The sequence below is a fragment of the Taudactylus pleione genome, unplaced genomic scaffold (genome assembly GCF_031769625.1).
Source record: "Taudactylus pleione unplaced genomic scaffold, aTauple2 ptg001314l, whole genome shotgun sequence".
NCBI lineage: Eukaryota > Metazoa > Chordata > Amphibia > Anura > Myobatrachidae > Taudactylus > Taudactylus pleione.
The window spans coordinates 11,652,692-11,676,115 of record NW_028285714.1 but is presented as its reverse complement, the minus strand read 5'-3'; the positions used below and the strand labels follow the sequence as shown (position 1 = coordinate 11,676,115).

The 23,424-nt window shown below is 40.9% G+C and overlaps 1 protein-coding gene across 1 annotated transcript; it reads left to right on the top strand.

The window, feature by feature from the left end:
• The first annotated feature begins 226 nt into the window (after positions 1-226).
• Positions 227-19,845, top strand: LOC148443255 (uncharacterized). The gene is made up of 10 exons (XM_088463046.1): positions 227-349; positions 753-931; positions 2,718-2,834; positions 6,884-7,045; positions 7,140-7,274; positions 7,596-7,757; positions 10,815-10,976; positions 13,099-13,215; positions 14,011-14,091; positions 17,674-19,845. Exons 2-10 carry the CDS (start codon positions 769-771, stop codon positions 18,048-18,050), a joined length of 1,476 nt encoding a protein of 491 aa, XP_088319172.1. The 5' UTR covers positions 227-349; positions 753-768; the 3' UTR covers positions 18,051-19,845.
• Positions 19,846-23,424: the final 3,579 nt, after the last annotated feature.

Below are 23,424 nucleotides of genomic sequence, written 5' to 3'. Positions count from 1 at the left end.
GTTATTATTGTGTTGGGGTTTTTTTGGGGGTTTTTTTATTTAAAAAAGCCACCATTATGATTTTGCTACATTTTTTCTTTTTCTTTATTGCTATACATTTTCTTAAGATATGCAAATAGTGATTGCAACATAGTTGTAACATTTCACTGGAAAGTACTGTGTAGATAACATAATCACAAGGATATTTTGCAACCACTGTAAATTTCCCACAAAAGTCAGAGTTCACTATGGTAAGCAAGAGGTATAAGAACAGGATTTAGTTGAAACGGGTCACTGCATCTTACAAATTGGAACAGACAAGGCAGCAATATTTAAATTATTTTTCACAGTACATTAATTCTTCACCGAGGTAAGTTTTTCCCTTGAATCAAAATCATTGCTACTACTGTATCTGATCTATATATATATATATATATATATATATATATATATATATATATTCTCCACAGGTCCCTTTTAAAGAACAAGGCGGCACTCCCAGTAGTGATAGTACAAAAACGTGTATTAAGTCATTACAGTGGCTTCACATGGATGTCACTGTAATGACTTAATACACGTTTTTGTACTATCACTGCCACATTGTTCTTTAAAGGGGACCTGTTTAGACATATATATATATATATATATATATATATGTGTGTGTGTGTGTGTGTGTTACATAAAGGTGAGGAGTGTTATATATACTGTATAATGTTTTTCTGAACTCTCTCATAACAATGTTAAATATACTGTAAATGTGAATTGTATTGCAGGCAGAGCTATACAAACATGGGTCTGTACTTAACACTTATCACAGCCATGGTCATGACTTTCCTCCTGGTGTCATGTCAAAATGAAGAGAAACCTGTTGTATGCTCAGTTATCAAAGGATTTCAAGGTCTTAATGGGAGAGATGGGAGAGATGGAATGCATGGTCAGAAGGGTGAACTAGGTAAAAATCAGTAATTGACAGAAATACGTTTAATTATACATTTCCAATTGAATTGATTATTTATAGAAAGCAAAAACTTAGTGACATGTACAGATTATTGTCATCTTTTTTTGTATGTATGTAAATATTTTACACATACACAAAGGGCCAAAAGTAACAAAAATAACTTAATCTGTTATCTCTTTAAGTTTGAGTAAAACTGACCATAACTGATTGATTGAGAATTCACTTAACCTTGCTTAAAGAACTACATCTGGATGATGTTACTGAATTCTCTACTTGCATGGATTCCTTACTTGCTGGGACACCATGTTTGCATTAGAATATTGAATGGATTGCTCTCATATTCCAGTCTTTCATAACTGATGTTCACCTGCACTTATCAGGTAGTCAGCAGTTACAGTCCCTACATCTCACTTGCACTTAGAATTCACTCACACTCAGCATAACAATCACACTCAGATCAGCATGTGGTATTCTTACCTGTCTCTGTATACTGGCCTTAGGAACTTCACTTGTGTAAATCTCTTTTACAGCTCTGCTCCCTCAATGTCTCTAACTTGGATGACAGGTATAATACATTCCACTCCTTGCTCCTTGAAAACATGTCACTTGTTCCAATCCCTGAACTAGATCACTCAAATTTCAAACTCCTTCCATATCAATCTTCATGTACATTTACAACCTTCAATCAATATGTACTAGTAAATCTTACCAGATGGTTTCCCATATTGAACTTGCGTTTTAGCATTGATGTTTTTTTCACATGTTGATGTTGCAAACTTATACAGTTTACAATGTCATACATTATTTTTAGTGACTTTCACACAAAAAACTATTAAAAACGCTGCACAAGCCTTAACTTGTTCTATGTTTTTGTTTTTAATAATGTCAACAATAGAATCAATATAGAAAAATTTTTAAACAAAAAGGGATTAATTATTTGATGGAGATATAACAAATAAATCATATAATACAGTCTCTGACAGATAAATAGACATGCCTAGACTTCCATTAAATTCAGGTTTGTCCAGCCTGCTATATATTTTTTAATAGATCACATACAGGTTTCAGAATAGAACAAATATTCTTTGTCTCCTCAATACAGTGGCCCTCAAATTCAGATTGTTGACTAGTGGCGGAAATGTATCTGCTATTTAAAAGCTCCCACTTAGCTTGCAGCTCTGTACATGGTGGAGATTATGATATGAAATTACTTTTGTAACTGGATATATCAGTGATCATAGGGGAAAATTCAACCCGGCCAGGCTGCACACATGTCTGTCATATACGGTAGGGCCAACATTGTAAGTGTATCCTTGCCCCTCTGTAGGGTGTGAGGGAAAATGTGTGATGCTGGTGGGTGGGATGTGCTTTTTGTGAAACAGCACATTGCGTCCATTGCGCCAACTTGAGGGGTCTATGTACTAAGCCTTGGAGAGAGATTAAGTGGATGGAGATAAAGTTCCATCCAATCAGCTCCTGCCATTTTTCACACACAGCATGCAAAGTGACATTTAGGAGCTGACTGGTTGGTACTTTATATATATCCACTGTATCTCTCTCCAAGGCATAGTATGTAGGTCCCTTAAGCCCCCCATAGTTTTCTGCATTTCACAAAATTGGTTTAAAATACCAAGATGTGTAAATATACTATGATGATTATTTGATTTACTGTAGCAAGATTTTGTTTTTTAACTTGGTACAAAATAAACATGTATAAATTATATAATATGAAGATCTGATTTTGTAAATACAGTTAATACTTTTATAATTTTTGTTATAGGACCACTGGGACAAACAGGAAGCCCAGGCTTAAAAGGAAATCCAGGATCACCAGGGAAAGCAGGTCCCCAAGGTCAAAAAGGTGAACAAGGTGATAAAGGGACCAATGGCACACAAGGTAACACAAATCCCAATGATGTACATTTCAAAGGTTGATCAAAATAATCTAAAAATAAGTAGACTGCTAAATGTTAAACCAGATATAGGCCCTCATACAGAGCCGTACGCTCTGAGCAGAGCGCACGCTCTGAATGAGGGCCGGCCTCCATGAAAATGGAGCGTCCTTCTGGACGCTCGTATAGCTGTGGGTCACCACCCACAGGCAATACGAGCGTGCATTTTGATGGCCGCGATGGTCGAAATTGCGAGCCGTAGCCTGCGGTTGAGGTTTTCAACCGCAAGCTCCGGAGTGATTTTGGCTCTATCAGAGCCAAAATCACTCCCACTGACATCACTAGTGATGTCAGTGGGCTGGCTTTTGACGTGAGGCGTTCCCGTGGGAACGCCCCCGTCAGGGAGGCACGCCCCCGGCACGCCTACCAATGGGGGCGTGCTGTCAATCAACATTGACAGCACGCCCCCTTTGATCGGACACAACGAGCGAAGGACTTTCTTTCGCTCGTCGCGTCTGGCGCATGCACACGACGGAGCTCCCTCCGTCGTGCGCATGCTCAGTCCAGAACATCGACCCACTTGCGAGCGGGTCTGAATCAGGCCCATAGTTCCATAGTGTATTAGGAGAAGGCCACAACTGGAACTAGATTTGTCTAAATGTGAGACTAGTTCTATTAATATAAACATACTGTTTTGAATACTGGTATAACCTTCATATGGGACCACTGTTTATTTTGCAGGTTGGCATGCAAAAAATTTTTACTAATATTAACAGTGTTTAAGTTCTGGATCCTGCAAAAACATGTATCTCAGTCTACACTAGCTACATACTGATGTATTAGTACAGTAGATTGTTATGATAAAAGCATGTCTGAATTTAAGCACACACTATTAGGAACGAGCGCAACGGTAGAGCTTGGGAGACCAGCCACTTACCAACAGTCCTTGTTGTCCTGTTCAGTTGACTGCTAATTGCTAATACAGTAAAGTCATATTTCAGGACCAGATGCAGAATTACACATGTTAAAACATGACTTGATGACACTCTTTATAGATCACTTAATTTTGTGTGACAATATCAACTGTTTGATGTGAGACTGAAATCAGAGGCGTCACTAGGGTTGGTGTCACCCGGTGCTGTGCTGCATGGTGACACCCCCTCCGTCCAAAATAAAAATTCGGGACCAAGGTGATGATGCCACGCCCGATATTCTGGGTAGCAGTGCTTAAAGTGGACCTAGAGACGTGGTGGAACAACACCCCCATTCCTCAGTGATTTATCAATAAAAGGACAGCATGCGCCTTAGGGGTGTGGTGCAAAAAAGGGGCGTGATCTCGAAAGAAAGGGGCATTGTCATACAATACTATCCCAAATTCAAATTACTCCACACAGTAGCACAATCTTATCCACATTACACCGCACAGTGCCCCTGATTCACATTACACCATAAAGTAGTGTCCCTTATTTATGTTCTGGCACACAGTAGTGCCCATTTTACACAATGACCACATTATCGAACCTTATACACAATGCCCACAGTAGTGCCCCTTATACAATGCCCACAGTAGTAGTGCACCTTATTCAATGCCACCTATGGTAGTGCCCCTTATGCAATGCCCCAGTAGTAGTGCCCCTTATGCAAAGCCCCCTATAGCTGTGCCCATTATGCAGTTACCCCTTTAGTAGTGCCTGTTTGTGCACTGCCCCCTGTATTATACCCCTTTATGCAATGCCCCTGTATTATAGCCCTTTATGAAATGCCTCCTGTATTAAAGTCCCTTACGCTGTGCTCCTTATGCAGTGCCCCCAGTAGTGCTCCTCATACAATACCCCCAGGAGCTCCTCTTATGCAGTGCCCCCAGTAGTGCCTCCAGACAGTAGTGCCCTTATACTGTAACCCCAGTAGAGCTCTTATGCAGTGCCACTTTTACAATACCCCCAGGAGCTCCCCTTTTGCAGTGTTCCCAGTAGTGCCCTTATACAGTACCCCCAGTAGTGCTCTTATGCAATGCCCCCAGTAGTGACCCTTATACAATGCCCGGCCCCAGGAGCTCCCCTTATGCAGTGCCCCCAGACAGTAGTGCCCTTATACTGTGTCTTTATACAGTACCCCCAGTGGTGCCCCCAGACAGTAGTGCCCTTATACTGTGCCCACAGTAACGCCCCTTATGCTGTGCTCCCTCCCCTGTGCAATAGTACTTACCTCTCTTCGCGATGTCCGGGCGCGCATCTTCTTCTCCATCTCCTCCGGCGTGCCACATGCGTGATGACGTCACCGCGGCCGGCAGGGCTGCCATCAGGAATTGTGGGGCCCAGTACAGATGAAACAGGCAGGGCCCCCGGCTTCCAAATCATTTGACTCAGATATTTAATGGAGTGCAGACACCTGGAGCAAGAACATGCACCTCATAGCAGGGTTATAGACAACCCTTTAAAGGGGGAGAAAAAGCCTGTAATTTATGTGGCGATGATCAAGGTCATGCTTCCATTTGTCTGGGCTACTTCTGATCACAGCCACCAGTCTTGGGGAGGGGGGGTAAGTACTTTTTGGGATGAGGGTGGAAGCAAGGTCAGAAAAAGGGAGGTGGTGATAGAAGTACCTGGGGAAGGGTGGAGCAGAGATCCACTTGGTGTGGGGTTGGGGAGGGGGCAGAGGCTCACTTGGGGTGGGGAGGGGGCAGAGGAACACTTGGGGTGGGGGCGGAGGCACACTTGGGGTGGGGAGGGGGCAGAGGCTCACTTGGTGTGGGGTGGGGGCCGGAGGCACACTTGGGGAAGGAAGCAAAGAGCACACTGTGTAGAATCCCCATGTCACGTAGTGGGGAGCTGTATAGAGGCACTAACTATGTATAATCACCTCATTACAATACTCAATAGGAACATAGCATTTAAGGGCCCCCCTATGTATCACTAGTAAGGGTAGTTAGGGCCTCCTTTCTCAGTAAGTCTGTGGTTATATCCAGGTGCCCATTTATTACAGGGTTTACAGTTTGAGTAGCTGCACAATGACTGATGCTGCTATTACACAGAGCCTCAACCCCTCCATGTACAGCGCTGTGTAATAGTAGTATATAGTAATATATAGTCCCCCCTTCCTGCCATATTATAATAATGAACTGCGTGAACAGGCTCAGTCAGTGGTGACCCGGTATGGAGGGACTGGTACCTGATAGCAGCAGTCCGTCTCAGGTATCCCTCTTCCCTCCATGTTCCCAGATGGGAGGAGCTGCAGACATGAAAAGCTGCTCCTTCCACATTGATTGCTGAGAAGGCGGTGTGAGGATGAGAGGAGCAGGGTAACACTGACCGCGTGCAGAGTTTCCCCTAGAGCAGGGGAGGAGGAGTTGGGGGCGGGCAACAGGACGAGCCTGGCAGTCAGCCGAGATAACAACATCCTATTGGTGGTTACCTAGGGTGTCCCGGGGCATGCAACTACCGTGCTCATAGTCCCTTCTGCCCTGAGTGTATGAGTGACAAGGGGCCCGCAGCACTGCTAATTCTACCAGGAAACTGCTTCCTACTCAATGCATGTGCGGTGCGGGCCCCCACCTAGCCCGGTACATCAGTACTGGCTTTCCCCCCCTGATGACGGCCCTGGCAGCTGGCGTCCAGAGCCACACACAGGCCGCTCTGTGTCTGTGTGTGGCACTGTACGCTGGATGCGGTGAGTGACTCCAGGCAGTGGCGGGGTGCGGTGGTGCCGGGAAAGGGAGTGCGGATGCGGTGCAGCCCGCGGGTGTGTGCACGCTGCTCTTTGGTGTCACCCCCTTGAAGGGTGACACCCGATGTGGGCCGTTCCCCCCGCACCCCCCTTGTGACGCCACTGACTGAAATAAACATGTTTACGAAAGTTATTTTATAAGCATCATTTCACAAAGAAGCAAAAGCATTGCTCTATCCTTCTGTGTTTTTTCTTATTTAGAAATGTCCCCAAAATGTTCAACAAACCTGCTTTAAATGTCCTACTCTATTAAGCTTGATTTGTATTATATCCATTATAATTAGGAGGTCAGTCATTGTGATAGAATTATATCCACTATCTGCTATTTAAGGTCAACAGGGTCTTAAAGGAGAAAAGGGCTCAATGGGTCCCTCAGGAGGAAAAGGTGCTGATGGAATTGCAGGTGCTAAAGGTGCTACAGGTGCAGCTGGTGCTTCGGGAACCCCAGGTACTAAAGGTGCTGCTGGAGCCAAAGGAGACAAAGGTGATCTAGGTAATCTAAAACATTTTATTATTTTTAAGTACCCAAAATCAGATTTTATTTATAGAATATATAATTAAACATTCTATGCTATTTCTTGTGTAAGGTCTTCAAGGTCTGAAAGGAGAAAAGGGAGTGCCCGGTGCAACAGGGGCCACCGGTGCTGCAGGCATCCCAGGTGCAAAAGGTGCCATCGGATCCTCTGGAATTGCTGGTGCAAAGGGTGATAAAGGAGATCCCGGTATGATAAACTATTTAATTATATCTGAAATGTTTCGTTACATATTTTGGTTCCCTAATACACCAATGTGTTATGCTTCTACAAGAGCTGAATACAGATATACTGAAGTTAAGCTTAAAGTAATATAGGTGAAATGTGGAAATGATGATAAATATTAAGCAGGATAACAGGTTACGAGCTGGTAATGACTATAAAGGTTTTTTAGTACAGTCTTCAATTTCTAAATATTTAGTTATATTTATTTGTTTAAAACAGAAAACTATATTCAATCAATTCACAAAGCATAAACATGTATTGATTTATATATGTTTTTGCTTTAAGGTGTGCAAGGTGTAAAAGGGGAAAGAGGACTGATAGGTGCTACAGGGACAACAGGTACTCCCGGAGCTCCAGGTGCTAAAGGTGCTATGGGATCAGCAGGAGTAACTGGGGTCCAAGGTATCAAGGGAGCTGCTGGATCCAAAGGAGACAAAGGAGATACAGGTACTTCCATTATAGTACTCCTAAATGCTTATTAATTAATATAATTACAAATGTTGTCAGATGCAAAAAGCATATATATCCATATGATATGATGTAGTCTTTTTTGTAGGTTACAGGATCTCCTTTATATAAATTAGATGTCCTGCATAGAGTAAGTATAGTAGTGTAGAAATCCCAGACTCAGGCAGGCTTCTGGGAATTCCTAAATGTAATAAACAAACTAAAATATTTCCATAAAATGCATTCCTCTAGTATACACTTGCTTAATAGCATGGAAACAGTCCGAGAATAATCTAAGTGTATATTAGCCAATAGCAAATGCTTTCTTAACAGCAAAAAAAGATAATTTGCCAGAACCAACTACTCCTATAGTGTGGTGAATTTAACATTTGAAAACAAAATATATGAATTATACTTACTATACGAGTATTCATTTTCTTAGTCTGTTGTTACAACACTACTTTGTACCTCGCTACTGGCTATCTTCACTGCCTTCACCTCAACCTCATACATTCCTGCACTCTTTTATGCTCCTTAATTCTCATAGAAGACATTATTTTTAGCCCAGTCCTCCAAAAAATAATATATTAATCTGGAAAGGTCTAAATAATAAATAGTAATTGTAAGTTTAGCTTCCAGAAAAAAAAAATATTTGTACAGTATCATTCACTAAAATCATTGTGAAATTCTGATTAAGGTGACCGAATATTATAGGTATCTACATATGCAATAACTCTGTAAATTTATATTAAAAGGTCTTTTTACAAATAGATTTTTTATTAAAATATTTGTAAACATACAAATGTGCATATTTATCATAAAGCTGCTTTGACGTCTTAATGAAGAAGTAATCCCTTCTAATGATCAAGTCTATTTAACCATTGTCACAACATTGCTTGCATTTAAAAGAACAAACAAGAAAAAACATTTTTCAAATGCTGAAGAAATGTTGAACAGTAAGCTAACCCTTACTACTGTGGTTCAGTACTGCCATTGTAACTGAGTATAGCTATTACTTAATTGCAGGTAAAAGGCATTTTCTATCAGAAAAGGCCAAAAAAATATCATATTTATCAACACATAATTGTAACTATAGGGGTGATTCAGATGTGGACCAGTCTGGGTCGGTGCTGCATCTTCTGCAGCAGCGGATCGGAAAATTTATGCAAATGCCGCAGGAGCCATCTTTTGAAAAAAAAACGCCCACTGCCGGCTTCTCTGATCCACTGCTGGCTTCTCTGATTCCCTGCATCAGAAGACACAGTTTCGGCCAAAGATCAGAACCATCGGACATCTGAGCAACCCTAAGATGTCCACCCCAACTAAGATAGCGTGGCCAGTCAATCTGCTTTAGAAGACACAGCCTCTGACTTTGGCACACCCCAAAAACAGTGCCAACACGTCTCCATTTTTATAACTGCTACATTTACAACCCCCAGTCATTTTATAGTCATTTTCCTGTGCTGTGTTTTATACTTGAATAATTTTATTTCTGTAAAAGATGTTTTTAGTTTATATACTTCATGTAAGACATTTTATGTGCCATACTTAGCTACCACTGGAAGAGCTCATTGAATGTAATCACACAATACAAAAAAACAACAATAAATAAATAAGTAGTGGCACCTGTAAATAAAAGTATTAGTATAATGTGTTTATAGCTCCTTTGGAGATTTTTGTGTGAGGTGAGGTCCGATCAATTGTCCCAAAAGCCGCAATGATGCCAGCCCTATCTGTCCCTAACTTGTCCCTACAGCGGGCGTTCCTTATGGTATAAGTCCAGATGGTGATGGTGATCTCTGGAGCCGAGTCTGGCATGGACTCCTGCTCCCCACGTGCTGCTGGCGTTTGGCCAGATGCAGCCACGGGTGATGACGTCAGTGGGATTTGCTAGCGGATGCGGACAGCTTGCTTGCCGGGAGACCTTGATACTGGATGCCTAACACCTACTGCCTCCAACGCGTTTCATGCCCTAAAGCACTTTTTCAAGGATGGCATTGCTGTCCATACTGTTGGTTTAAATACCTAAAAAAACATTATTGATCTTTCATTAAAAAACTGGAAGTGATAACCGGAAATGGTTAAAAAAGAGCGGTACCCATGTGTCGCTCTCCATTTTATAAATTTATATAAATAAGGTGCCACATATTGAATTTATAAAAATATGGATATATATATATGTTAATTGTGTCTTTAAAATGTATTGAAAATAAGATTGGCAGAACATATTTACAATATAAAAAGAGGTCTGCAAACCCATAGCGTATCAAAACATTTTGCAGAAATACATCAAAAAAATCCAGTAGGTTTGAAGTTCATATCAATACAAAAACTTCACAGAGATTGGAGAGGTGGTAATATTGTAAATAGCCTTAAAAGAATGGAAACAAAATGGATATATGATCTCAAAATCCTGCAACCATTTGGTTTGAATATAGATATTGAACTAAATGCATTTTTATAATTTTTATGACATTTGAACAAACCTTTTAGACTAAATTTAAACATAAAATTTAGTCACCCGTGACCGCATCCAGCCAGACGCTAGTGGCATGTGGGGAGCAGGAGTCCAGGCCAGACTCGGCTCCAGAGATCACCGTCACCATCTGGACTATACCATATACCGCTGGAGGGACAAGGTAAGGACAGATACGGCTGGCATCATTGCGGCTATTGGGACCATTGATCGGACCTTGCCTCACACAAAAATCTCCAAAAGGAGCTATAAACACATTATACTAATACTTTTATTTACAGGTGCCACTACTTATTTATTGATTGATTAATTTGCTTAGCGCTCATAATTTAATTAATTTCTATGTTTGTGCACTAATGAGCTTCTGAAAAACACAGCGCAGATATATACAATATATTTTTTACAAAAAACCAACAAAAACCAACATTGTGAATGTGGGCAACTTTATGATTTTTACAGACTGAATTTTCATGAAATCCCTATTATTCAGTTGAATCCTAGACCTCAAACCCATATTGTGTGCATTTGTAGTTATCATATTGTCTGAAAATCTAATTTATGGTTTATTACCTTTGTTCTAGGACCACAAGGATTAAAGGGTAGTAACGGTTTAGCTGGTGCTAAAGGGGAAACAGGTGTCCCTGGATCGCAAGGTGCCAAAGGTGCTGCAGGTGCAACTGGGTCGCAAGGAGTCACAGGGGCAAAAGGATCTGAAGGTGCCAAAGGAGAAAAGGGAAATCCAGGTACTTTAAACTACTGAGCACCACAAATTTTATAATAGCTGATCTACAGGGGTTGTGTATGGGATTCCGGTGCTCAGGATCCTGGCGGTAAGAATTCAGATGACGCCCCCCTTCCGACAGAGTTAGTATATTGACACCTGTCTGTAAGTATCCTACCCCTAAACCTATCCCTCCCTCAATGCAACCTAAACCTAAGGCCCCCCAAGTAGCTTAACCTTAACTCCACCCCCCCCGTTGAGATGCCGGCAGTCGGGATTCTGGCACCAGGATTTTTACTGGTATCGGGATTCCAGTGCTGGTATTCTGAGCGCAGTAATCAAGACAGCGGGATATAAACTACATCCTATCTACAGTATTTCAATCTAATATTCATGTATTTATAGTGAATCTCAAATGTCATGCCAGACTATTGAGGGAGACAAATTACAACTTTATTAGAAATATGATAAAGTGAGAGATGCTAAACATGGGTCTTTCATGATTTTGAAATTAAAAATTGCCCCCCAGCCATCTTGTTTTTTTTTTTTTAATTATGGATCTAATAGTGCTGCCTGCAAGTAATCCCATAATCAGGTCTCATCTGCTTCTGCCTTCACCTGCACAAATGGGGTTTCAGAATAAAGCCAGGATGTAACAACAGATGACAGCATTCTTTATGTAAAATGCATGGACAATAACCCTGATTCTGAGTTTCATGCAAGTCCAATCATGGATATCTGCAAACTGGTTCTCATGGATATGTACAAACTACATGTGTCACAGAAAGCAATTGTACAGTACACATGGTCCATACCATGCATTTGCACACAGACAGTGATTAAAAGTGCAGATAGAGTGATCCATCCATTGTTAGATCTCTCTTTCAGCGTTATAGGTGTTTCTGAGTGCTGATTTGGTGGTTACTGTATGGACACATAGAACAGATGTATCTCATGGGAGTGTCCTGTATTGGCCATGTGGGCTGACTACCATGCTCTATTGTAGCATGCATACACAAGTGCGACAAGTGTTTCTGATGGATCTTCAGTGGACGGAAAACCAGTGGGCGGGTCAGCCAAACACATGAAGATGGACGTTTAATCTACATAGACAGGCGGATACTCACATCAACATAAGATAGCAACCAGACTGCCACAGCTGGACAGAGTAGCTGCCACAGATGTGTCTGACTTAGACTCGGGTCCAATGTGTTTACAGAAAGCATCTGACTCCCTGACTGTCACTAAGGGCCAACTTAATCCAATCCTTGCAATGTGCTCCATAATCTTCAGCTATCAGCTACTTTCACCCATGGCTCTATCATTATTAATATATCTGCAGTAACTATGCCACTGCTATTAATTTGGCTATAAATCATAGTTGGTAGCAATTTGGATAGCAATTTCTGAACTACCCCGTTCTGCCTTCCTGTAAAGTTTGAATTGTGCAGAAGGATCGCTTACTGAGCAGAGGCAAATCAAAACAATGCAAGATACTCTACACAAACTGGTCTAGTGTGTAAGCATTATATCTTTTTTGATGTCCTAGAAGCACACTGCCATAGATTACATGGCCATGAAACTAAGGACTGATTCAGACCCGCTCGCGAGCGCAAAGTGCTCGCAAGCGGGTCGATTGTGGGGTACTGCGCATGCGCAAGCCCTGGAGTGAGAGAGAAATTCTCTTGCTCCGGGGCTCACTACAAAAGGGTCATAGAAATGTCAGCCGATACAATATTACAAATGAAACATCATAATGCACATAAATGACACAGTGTCATTTATGTGCATGATGATGTTTCATTTGTAATATTGTCATCTAACTTGTTTCATTAAAATATACATATTCTAGAACACTAGCGCAGTTAAGTGTTTGCTTTCTCTTGTTGATGTAGGATTGCAATTCTCCTTGTTTTTAACCACAGCAGGTTTTTTGTTCTCAGGTGCGGCCCAGGCGCTGAGATAATTGTGGTCATTTCACCTGCAGTAAAGCTCTGAAATTTGTCTGCATTTCTGAATTAGCAGAGTTGATTTGCTCATCCCTAAAATGATTATTTACAGTATTTGGTAAATACATATCAAAATGGCAAGAAATAGATAACTACATGCACATTTAACTTCATATGATCCATCTAATTTTAAAGGTGCACAAGGAATAAAAGGAGACAAGGGTCCAATAGGTCCTGCAGGGACAGTAGGAACTCCAGGGGCAGCTGGGAGACCAGGGACAGCAGGTGCTAAAGGAGACAAAGGAGCTACAGGTAGGTTTATTTTTTGTTTGGGGAAAACAAATCCTGACTGATAATAATATCAAGACAAATGTAAACGTTTAAGGCCATTTTAATTTTCTTATATATATATATATTTTTAATCCTACCCAAGTTTATTGTAAGAGGAGACACAAGGAGTTTAAATCAAAACACACAACTAACTAGCTATTTAAATATAAAGAATAAATACAATTTTCTTAATTGTCCACCATCTGGTATGGTATGAAAGCAAATAACGATCAGCAATTTGCTCCCAAATGCCGGAAAATGGACAAAACTATTGTTTGAACAAATTGTTTAGATCAAACATTTAACAAACTTGTCTGACGATCATTTTCATCTGTTTTCTGGCATTTAGGAACAAATTGCTGATCATCAGTTACTCCCAACCCTTACCAGATTTTCATTCCAACCAATCAACTAGTTGGATGGTTGGACAGAAAATCTTTAGGTGTGTATGCAGTTTAAGAGTAGCTGAACAAGGAAAATAATGTAGACTTCAATGGTGTGCATCAGGGACAACACTTACTTGCCTTGAGCGTAATCCATCTACCTCTTATACTGTGCTACACAGATACTTTGGCATATTGTTTCTGTTCTTGGGTACACTGTCAAATTGTCAAAAAATCTTTTTCGATAGGGCAAACAGAGATAGATAGATCTCCTCATCCTGAAACATGCTTGTTGCCTTTGTATATCTACGTGAAGTGGTAAGAACCATTCATGTTGAGTGTCTGCTCTAGTTTTATGTCACTAAAATTTTTTTTCCTGGGTTTTAATTCTTAGATACTGCTCTGGCAATGAAAGTCACAATCTTGGAAAACAGAATAGCTGCACTAGATACAAGTCTTTCCTCTCTAAAGAAAGGTAAATAAAATCGTCACTTTTTTTTATATATTTGTTCCAAAGCATACAAAATAAACATACAGCAACACTTGACATAATTTTACAATGCAAATAAGGATCGAGAGTGATAAACATTGAAAGGTATAATCCCAAATACTGTAAGTATTGCATTATAGCAAATCACAAAAAATATGTGCATGAACAGTACAAAAACAAAGTACTTGAGAAAAACAAAAATAAAATAACTATACAGTATATAAAAGGAGTACACTTCAGAACTTATTAATTTTTTTAAATTTTCCACCTAGGTAATCTAAATCTCTGCACCCAGAAATTACCAGGGCAGAGTGAAAAATGTAACTATAATAAAATGTAAATTAACCCTGAAGCATGTAAAAAACAAAAACAAATATACAGTAAATGTCTCTCACAATTTTAAGACAATAACAGTTCTGATAGCCATATGGACATTAGGTAATAGAACATATGGTGTTTCTTGTCTTAGCCAATGAGCTAATATAGACCACCAGGGATAAAAGTGATGGAACAGGGTAATCTATATAGCACAAACCATGAGTAAAAAGTAAGAGTAGGGAAGCTATTGTCATGTGTTAGTATACAGGGAATCGCTAAAAAATCTGAAAATTATTGTTGAGAAATATGGTAACATATTGCTTAAAGCAGACAATTGGGTCTTAAGTTATTGCTTATGTAATGGCACCTAGGAGACCACTAAAAAATACAATGTACAGTATGCTTTGTGTGGGGACAAATAAAGTAGAACTGTTATCTGCTATATTCCACCCAATGAACTGAATTATAGATCAGGAAATTCAGAAATCCCAAATGTCATGGAAATGAGGATCAGAATCTGCATCAGAACTGTACATTTTTGTAAGACAACTTTAAGATGGTGGGTCAGGAGTAAAAAATGCACCCTTAAAGATACACATAGGCATAGAAACAACAGGAAGAGCTTCGGGGCTAATTGGAGTATCATCACCAGTCTCCTACTCTCTCCGTATCTGAATTGGGGTAACTGGACAAGGGGCGTGGACTTTAAAATGTGCCAGGTCATACCCCGAATAATGGATTTGGACTGTTAAGTGAACAGGGTTATGGTCTAAGAGTGGCAAGCATGTGGTCAAATTTGGCATCAATATAGGGTAGCAAGAACTCTGCCAACTTTATGGCCAACTGGTTCACAAAAGCTTCAGTGAAAGACACTGAAGACATGACTGTCACCCCTGATAAAACAGAAGGGACAGTGGGTAGGGGAGAGCATGCCTCCTGTTGAGTTTCAGACATGAACATATTGCAAAACATAGTGTGACACATATGACACTAGAAAATAGACACAAAACAACTACAGATTACAGAACATTAAATAGTGACTGAGTTGCAATTTCAGTACCCACCACTAGATGTCAGTAAAGAACCAATAGAAAACACTACACACATTGAGAATACTGGTAATATACAGCGCTCTTAAATAAGTCAGTAACAGCCAAAGAAAATAGAGAGACAACAGAAAGCCACTGCTTTGAGAAGTAACAGTACCCACCAACCTCAGCAAAACAGTACAGGGAGCGTCCATTGAATTTCCAATAAAAGAGGGTGGTGTACTTCAGCAGCTTTTTGTTAGCAACACAGGTGGTTTATATAGCAGCTAAATATATCCCTCGAGAGTTTCTTCAATCAGCAACCTATGAATAGAATGACTCCAGAAGATACGCAATCCACTCCAAACAGCAGAGTCTCACTAACTAGCCAGACACTAGCAGGGTAAGTGTTGTTCAGGCTCAAAGAAGCAGCAGCAATTGCAAGACCAGTCCCAAGGTTATGAATCCCTGGGGAGATTCACACAGACTAGAGGTAGTAATGAATCCAAGGATACCAGATGAGTGCTAATCTAAGGTACAGTCCTATGGTTGAGTTGCAGCCTTGAGGGCTGATGTGAACTTGTCTGAGGTGTGGCCATGGGCTGGGTTGCAGCCTTGAGGGCTGATGTGTACTTGACTGAGATGCAGCCTTGGAGCCAAGTTGCAGCCTTGAGGGCTGATGTGTACTTGGCTGAGGTGCAGCCTTGGAGCTGAGTTGCCGCCTTGAGGGCTGATGTGTATTTGGCTGAGATGCAGCCTTGGAGCCAAGTTGCAGCCTTGAGGGCTGATGTGTACTAGCCAGAGGTGCAGCCTTATTGCTGTGATGCGGCTGAGACTGCCAGGATGTAAGAAACAAAAGTCCACTCAGATGCTGTACTGTGACTGAGACTGCCATGATGTTAGTAACAGAATGTCCAGTTGGACACTAAAGTACGGCAGAGACAGCAGCTGAGACTGGCGTGATGTTTAGGAACTAAAAGTCCACTGAGACACTGCAGTGTGGCTGAGACTGCCGTGATGTTAGTAACAAAGAGTCCACTGAGACACTGTAGTGTGGCTGAGACTGCCGTGATATTAAGGAACTAAAAGTCCACTCAGACGCTGGCATGCGGCTGAGACCGCCATGACATAGAGGAACTAAAAGTCCACTCAGACACTGGCGTGCAGCTGAAACTGTTGAGAAACACGCTGGACAGGAGAATCTGGAACAAACACAAGGATGATATCCACACACATGAACCAGAAGGCATGTACTGAATGCTATTGCCAGCATCAGAGCAGAAAACCAGGGGTGGTAAAAAAGGTAGAGGATCCAATCAAAAAAAGGCAGAGGTGACAGAGCAGTCAGGAAGGCGGACCTAACAGAGTAGCCGCCCAGCATCCTCGTCTCCTAACAACAGACGCAAGCGAGCCACTGGGAGCACTGATGTCAAACAAGGCACTACGGTGGCTTGTGATGCCCATAGAGCAAGCTCTGGCATCCAGGAGATTCACCACACATGCAGCTCACAGCACAGGAAAGCCATTGGCAGCAGAGAAGGGCATCTGATACCAGGGATCCATCAGCAGAGCAGACAGAACTACCCCAAAAGTAGCCACCACCTCAAAGGATCAGGCAAGCAGCAACCAGATGGGAGTATAGAGGGAGGAACTGCTGCTGATAGGTACAAGCCAGGGGGGTCCCGGCAATCATAAAGGCCATCCACACTGATGGCTGGACTCAGGTAGAAATACTGTTCTCTGAGAGAATAGCCTCACCAAAATATATAATTTGGTTAAGAAGACCTTCAAGCTCTTGTGATTTATTCTGTAGCTGCAGGATTCTCTTTGGTGATATTTATAGTATTAGCCCTATAGAATCTTGTATTCGCATAACTAAGTAAATCCGACTTCTGCAGCTGCCCGCAATCACAGCCACATTGAATGTGAAATAGAATAAGCTCCTATATGTAAAATGTTCTGCTCTGCTCATCACCAAAAGTGTCTTTTCTGATCCAAAAGCCTATGCAACCCAGCAGAAAATCTAGGTACATTTGAACTAGTTGAGGAGCTTGGCAGTTCCAATGATGCATTTGCACTGCGGACCCCCGATATTGTAATAAACAAATGACTAACAAAGTTTTTTCATACCACTGTTTTGCAACTAAAATGCTTAAATAAGAATGAACTTTTGTTTATTTGTTTTGCTAAGCTAATGCAAATCTCATCTTTTCTGTAATAGTTGCCTATTTCCAAAGTGGAGTGGTGACATCAGGAAACAAAATCTATGTCACAAATGGAATGGAAGGTAATTACGACATTGCCCTAGCCACCTGCCGTGGAGCACAAGGAACCCTACCAGCTCCATTGAATAGTGCAGACAATTCTGCCTTACTACACATTGTGCAGACAAGAGGCAAAAGATTTTTTCTTGGCATGAATGACGTAAAAGTGGAAGGTTCCTATGTCTATCTCAATGGCAACCAAATTTCTTATAAGAATTGGAACCCAAGTGAACCTAATGGAGGTCGAGGTGAAAACTGTGTAGAAATAATGGAACAAGGGAAGTGGATTGATAGATCCTGTAATCATAGAAATTTGATTGTATGTGAGTTTTAGAAAGAGTCCACAAATGACATTTGTTTAGTTCTACATATGAAGTTCAGTGAGGATTTAATTTTTTTCCTTTAATATGTACAAATCTCCATCATTGTACTCCACCCAAACCCAGGAGCAGTCATCATTCCAGAACTATTTGTAGACTTTAAATTGGGTGGAACTGCAAAACAAAAGAGGAACTCGAACAATGTTTCACTGGAACTTTTGCAAAATGATTTGATAAACAAGAAAATCTCCTGCAGCTTTGCTCATCTCTACTAAACTCTTTTTTCTAGTAAATCATGACCACATGTATTTATACAATATAATATAATATCTATTTATAATATAAGACCAAAAGTACAGGTGCACTCTGAGTATCGCTATTAGTAGGAAAGTCTGGTAGCCTAGGGATCAATCAACACCCTAAAAACACTAAAAGAGGCTAGAACATATAGTAAAAAATGGCAGCGCCAAATATGTGGACCTGATAAGAGAGTAACACACTCCAATCCACAAAAGAAAAATAAGCACAGTTTATTTTACTCATTTAATATGATAAATATACATTGCATCAAATAAACACAGTATTACAATAAAATCCAATTGACCATGGTAATTTGGTACTATGGAATATAGATATGTGCATATGAATAGAACCAGTAATTTAGATACATAATAAACACCATATGGATAAAAATAACAATAACTGCCTCTCTTCACATTATTGCAAAGATTGCATATCTAAAAATATGTCTAGTAATGGTCTCTGACCACTAAATCACTGCAATGGCTAAATTGATCCAATCCTACAGATATATAGGATATTAAAGCTTTGTGGATATCCAAAATGTCAGAGAGCAGTCTAAGGAGAGAGAAAACACTGACTTTTAAGCAGCTATTGGCAAGCCTTAGGTAAGTTAACACTGTGTAGTGTAGACTATCCTTACCATTCAAATTGTCAGGTATTCCCATCAGGTCACTGGGAAAAAATAAGCAGAGAGAGAGACAAGAGATGAATGGTAAACTGCGGGTACTCCTCTGTTCTGTACCTAAGTGCTTCCAATTCCTGCAGGGAATTCCCATCATATCTGCACAGTTGTCCGTGAATGACCCTACAAGTAGCTTGTGTGATTTCCCAGAGTGGAAGCCTGGAAAATGAGGAGTTAGGCTTCAGCAGATTGGATGTCAGGAGAGATTCATTAGTATACACAATGATCAGTCCATAAGTGATATGTATACACTGCCACAAGTTCCATATAGTGCACAGTTTAATGTGTAGAATAAATCACTGATGTAAGGCACAGAGCATGGACACCCTTGACGCAATTTCTTTTTCTAGGAAACTTTCTACTGAAAAAGAATCTGGCCTAATGTGCATTTAGAAACCTCTGAACTATATACATTTGCTTATCACTGCTCTGTATGTGTCGATTTATTTTAAGCACATACTGTAAAATGATAAAGTCATTCCATGACTCTTTGATTGTTATTGCATATTTACAATGTTTTAATGTACCTTATTTTCTTACATAGGGTTCTTCAAACTGAATATGCAGTAAACAATGCATTTACCTCTTAGGTATGCAGTTTTCTGTTTTTTTTTTAATCAAGTTGTCTTTATTGAAGCAAAACATAATAATTGATAAAGAAAATGTATAGTAAGTTTTCAATATTAACAGTAGAGATTAAATGCAGATCATCCAGTAAGTTATATAACAGTAAGATAAACTGTAAATTGTTACATCATGTGACTTATAATATATAAAAATGTGTGTACGATACAGACTGAACAATAAAAGAACTGGCAAATTAAGCAAGTGACACTTAGTTCCTGTTCTAAATATATTGTATAGTACCAATTAGTCTATAAGACAATTGGAGGGTCGCCATCCTGTATTCTCAACTCATACCAGATGGGCAAATGTAAGCTATCATGAATCTTTCTCTGCACACAGAGAGACAATTGGTCTCATTCAGACCCGGTCACAAGCACTGAGCGCTCGCAACCGGGTTGATGTTAAGGCCCTGCGCCGCAGCGGCCGCACTGAGCGTGCGTAAGCCCCGGAGCGAGAGAGAAACTCTCTCGCTACGGAGCGCACTACAAAAAGGGCGGCTGTTGATGTTGATCGCCAGCTTGCCCTGTTTTGTAGGTGGGGCGGGGGGTGGCTACACAAACGGAGGCGTTCCTGATGGAACGCATGCCGTTTTGTGGGCGGCCGCACTGACATCAGCAGTGATGTCAGTGGGGAGCTTCCTGCTTGATCAGAGCAGGAAGCTCCCTGGAGCTTGCGGTTGCCGAGACCCAACCTTAGGGTCTCATCGCAAGCCCCGATGGTCGCGATGGTCTTGACCATCGCGACCATCAACCTGGTCGGTCACTAAAGCTGTGGGTGGCAACCCACAGCTTAGCTAGCTACCAGGAGGCCGCACTTAAAAAGTCAAGCGGCCGCTCTCATTCAGAGAGACCGATCACTTCTTGCGACCGCCTCTGAATGAGGGCCAATGTTCCAATATAGCTCTCCCAAACGTAAAAAATTAACCTGGTGTGCCGTTTTCTAATATTATTTACTGGGAAACATTATAAGCAACTTTATTGATACTTTTCTATTGTTTGTTTTATTCATAGTTAGATTAGAAAAAAATTGTTCTGAAGGAATATGTCTTGTAGTATAAATTAGGACTATTGCTCTAAAACAAAGTGAAAAGTGAAAGACATTACCATGAGGCATTTACTTCCTCTATACTGTACATAAAATGTCCTTAACTCCAATATAAGAAATGAGGGTCATTAAACTCTAAGGGCTCTATGGCTCTGATTCAGAGGTGGACACAACGCCTATGTTCTCACAGTTGGGTGGTTATGATGATCTGCACATGCATATGAGTTACACTGCGTATGCATCAAGTTTCATTACCATAGGCAGTTGCAGCAAGAACCTGGAGCATTTGTTGGAGAAAAGGAGTGGTGGTTCAGAAGAGGGAATGTAGTGACCATTTCGGGGAGGTGTCGCAGATTGTGATTGCTATCCCATGTGCAGTAAAAATCACTCTGGCATCTCAGTTCTGATGGCCATTCTGTGTTGCCATAGGGTTGCTCATACGGTCGACTATCATCCAATTGTTGTGTCTCTGCATGCAAGCCGCAGACTTCAGATGCAAGCAATGGGCAACTCAATGCAAACCTAGACAGCAGCAACATTTGCATATTTTTCTAGTCTGCTGCATACAGGATGGCAGCTACAAAGCCATTTGCATCCACCTCTGAATCAGGCCCTATGTACAGTCTTTGGCAGAGCCATTTGGCCTGATTCTGTGTAGGGAATAAAGCAAAAAAAAGCAAATAACTGTGCACCTTATCAAAACCATATTACACTACAGGTGGGGAAAATTTAAAATGTGCAAAGAGATTTAGATTTGAAAGGCAGTGTCCAAACTCAAAACTAAATTGCAGTGTAAAAATAAACCTGTCCAGTCTGTGTGGACTTAATACAAAAACAGCCAGAATGTACACTGCATGCACAAAAATAAATGATTTTTCACCCCTTGCATTGCAACATGGTTTGTACAGGTGCAAAGTTACTGGCTCTTTTTTTGCTTTTACAGCCAACCCAGAATCCAGCCCTTTGTGCTCTGTTATTGGAGCAACATATGGAATACTAAGTGACTGAGGACCTAATTCAGCAAGGAACGCAATGATGCATTCGCACGCAGCTGGCCAATGTTTGCAATGTGCACATGCGTATAAGACCCAGTGTGCGTGCACGAACTAGGCACTGCGAACTGGAATGCGATCGCAGACAGTACGCAGACCTATCACTCCGTGATAGAGAGGAAGTACCGTTTGTGGGTGGTGACTAGAGATGTGCACTGACCTCCGTGTTTTGGGGGTTTTTTTGGATCTGGATCTCCCCTGGTTTGGATCTGGATCTGGTTTTGGATCTTTTTCCTTGGTGTTTTGTTTTTCAGTTTTGGTTTTGGTTTTGGATCTGTATTTTTTCCAAAAAATTATAAAAACAGCTAACACCACATAATTTGGGCCTGTTTTTGTTCCTACAGTATCATTAACCTTACTAACAATAATTTTCAGGCATTTCCAGGAATTTTTAACCATCTCACAGCTCACAATATTGATTTCACTATTTTTCACCAGTACAGGCCAAAGGCTGCAGCGAGCTGGCTGGCTGAAGTAAGCGACAGAGCAGCGGCACAAACGCTCAGCAGTTTAAAAAAAATATAGGACATCTATGAAACATTGCCACACAGCAGTGGCAGACAGGATGGAAGTTTAATAAACTATAATAATGCCCCAAAATGTGCAAAATGTAAAGAAAAGAGGTGCAAGATGGAATGTATGATATTAAAAAGGACATTCACAGTTTAACAAACCAAGCACTTTAGCGACTAGGACTGACACTTTCATAGCTGACCTCCTTGGTTTGTTTGGGCCCCCATAAAACATTTTTTGGAAGGACTACCTTCAATTTTTAGGGAGGAGGTTGATGATGAGGGTGTTGGTGGTGGAAATTGCTTGTGCTGGTCCAATCTGCTAGTAGCTGATACTGGACTGCTTGTTATTAATTTACAAATTATTATAATTTTGTTAAATAACTTGCATGAACTCGCTGCAAATTACGTAACAGGGAGGAGGTGCCTAGATGGTTATCGTCCCTTCCTCTGCTAACTTTGGCTTTACAAATGGAACAGATGCCTTCACAACTGTTGTCAGAATTAAGATTAAAATAATTCCACACCCAAGACGTGGCTTTTCTGGCTTTATTTTTGTCATTAGCAAGAACTGCTGCAGCTGATTTACGCAAACCACATCCTCATCATCAACATCCACATTAGCCTCAGATAGGACACAAATGTTCCCCTCATCCTCCTTGTGCACTTCCTCCACACTGTCATCCTCATTTTTAATTATTTCACCATCTAATACTAGCACAGCCGTCATGGCGTCAGTCATCCGCTGTGAAACTGGGTGACAGCTGTTATTTTTACTTCCTCTATCAAAAGACTGTTTAATAGTCAATTGTTTTTTTAAATTACTAGTAGTAGTTTTCTTGGTCCCTTTCTGGGATGAAGATCCACCCCCAGCAGCAGCAACAGACATAGCACTCAAGGATCCTTCTGAGGAATCACAAATAGGAGAGGAGTCAGTCATGCTTGTGAAATTGGATGCAGGACTACTTCCGATCACGAATGAGGATGTTGATGATGATGCAGGTGTTGGTGGTGGAGATTGCAGGTGCTTGGATCCAGATAGTAGGGAGCTGCTAGTTGACACTGGACTGATGGTTGTTCAGTTTTTCATCCCCAAAGTTTTAGAATTTGAAATTCCCTTTCCAATTTGATGAATGCGCTGCATGTGACATAACAGGGAGGAGGTTCC

What these genes read in the sequence shown, in the direction of transcription:
- LOC148443255 (XM_088463046.1), top strand. Translation starts at nt 769, where the DNA reads ATGGGTCTGTACTTAACACTTATCACAGCCATGGTCATGACTTTCCTC. An exon ending in AGGAGACAAAGGTGATCTAG is followed by an intron (nt 7,046 to 7,139) that starts GTAATCTAAAAC and finishes TTCTTGTGTAAG; the next exon opens with GTCTTCAAGGTCTGAAAGGA. An exon ending in AGGAGACAAAGGAGATACAG is followed by an intron (nt 7,758 to 10,814) that starts GTACTTCCATTA and finishes CCTTTGTTCTAG; the next exon opens with GACCACAAGGATTAAAGGGT.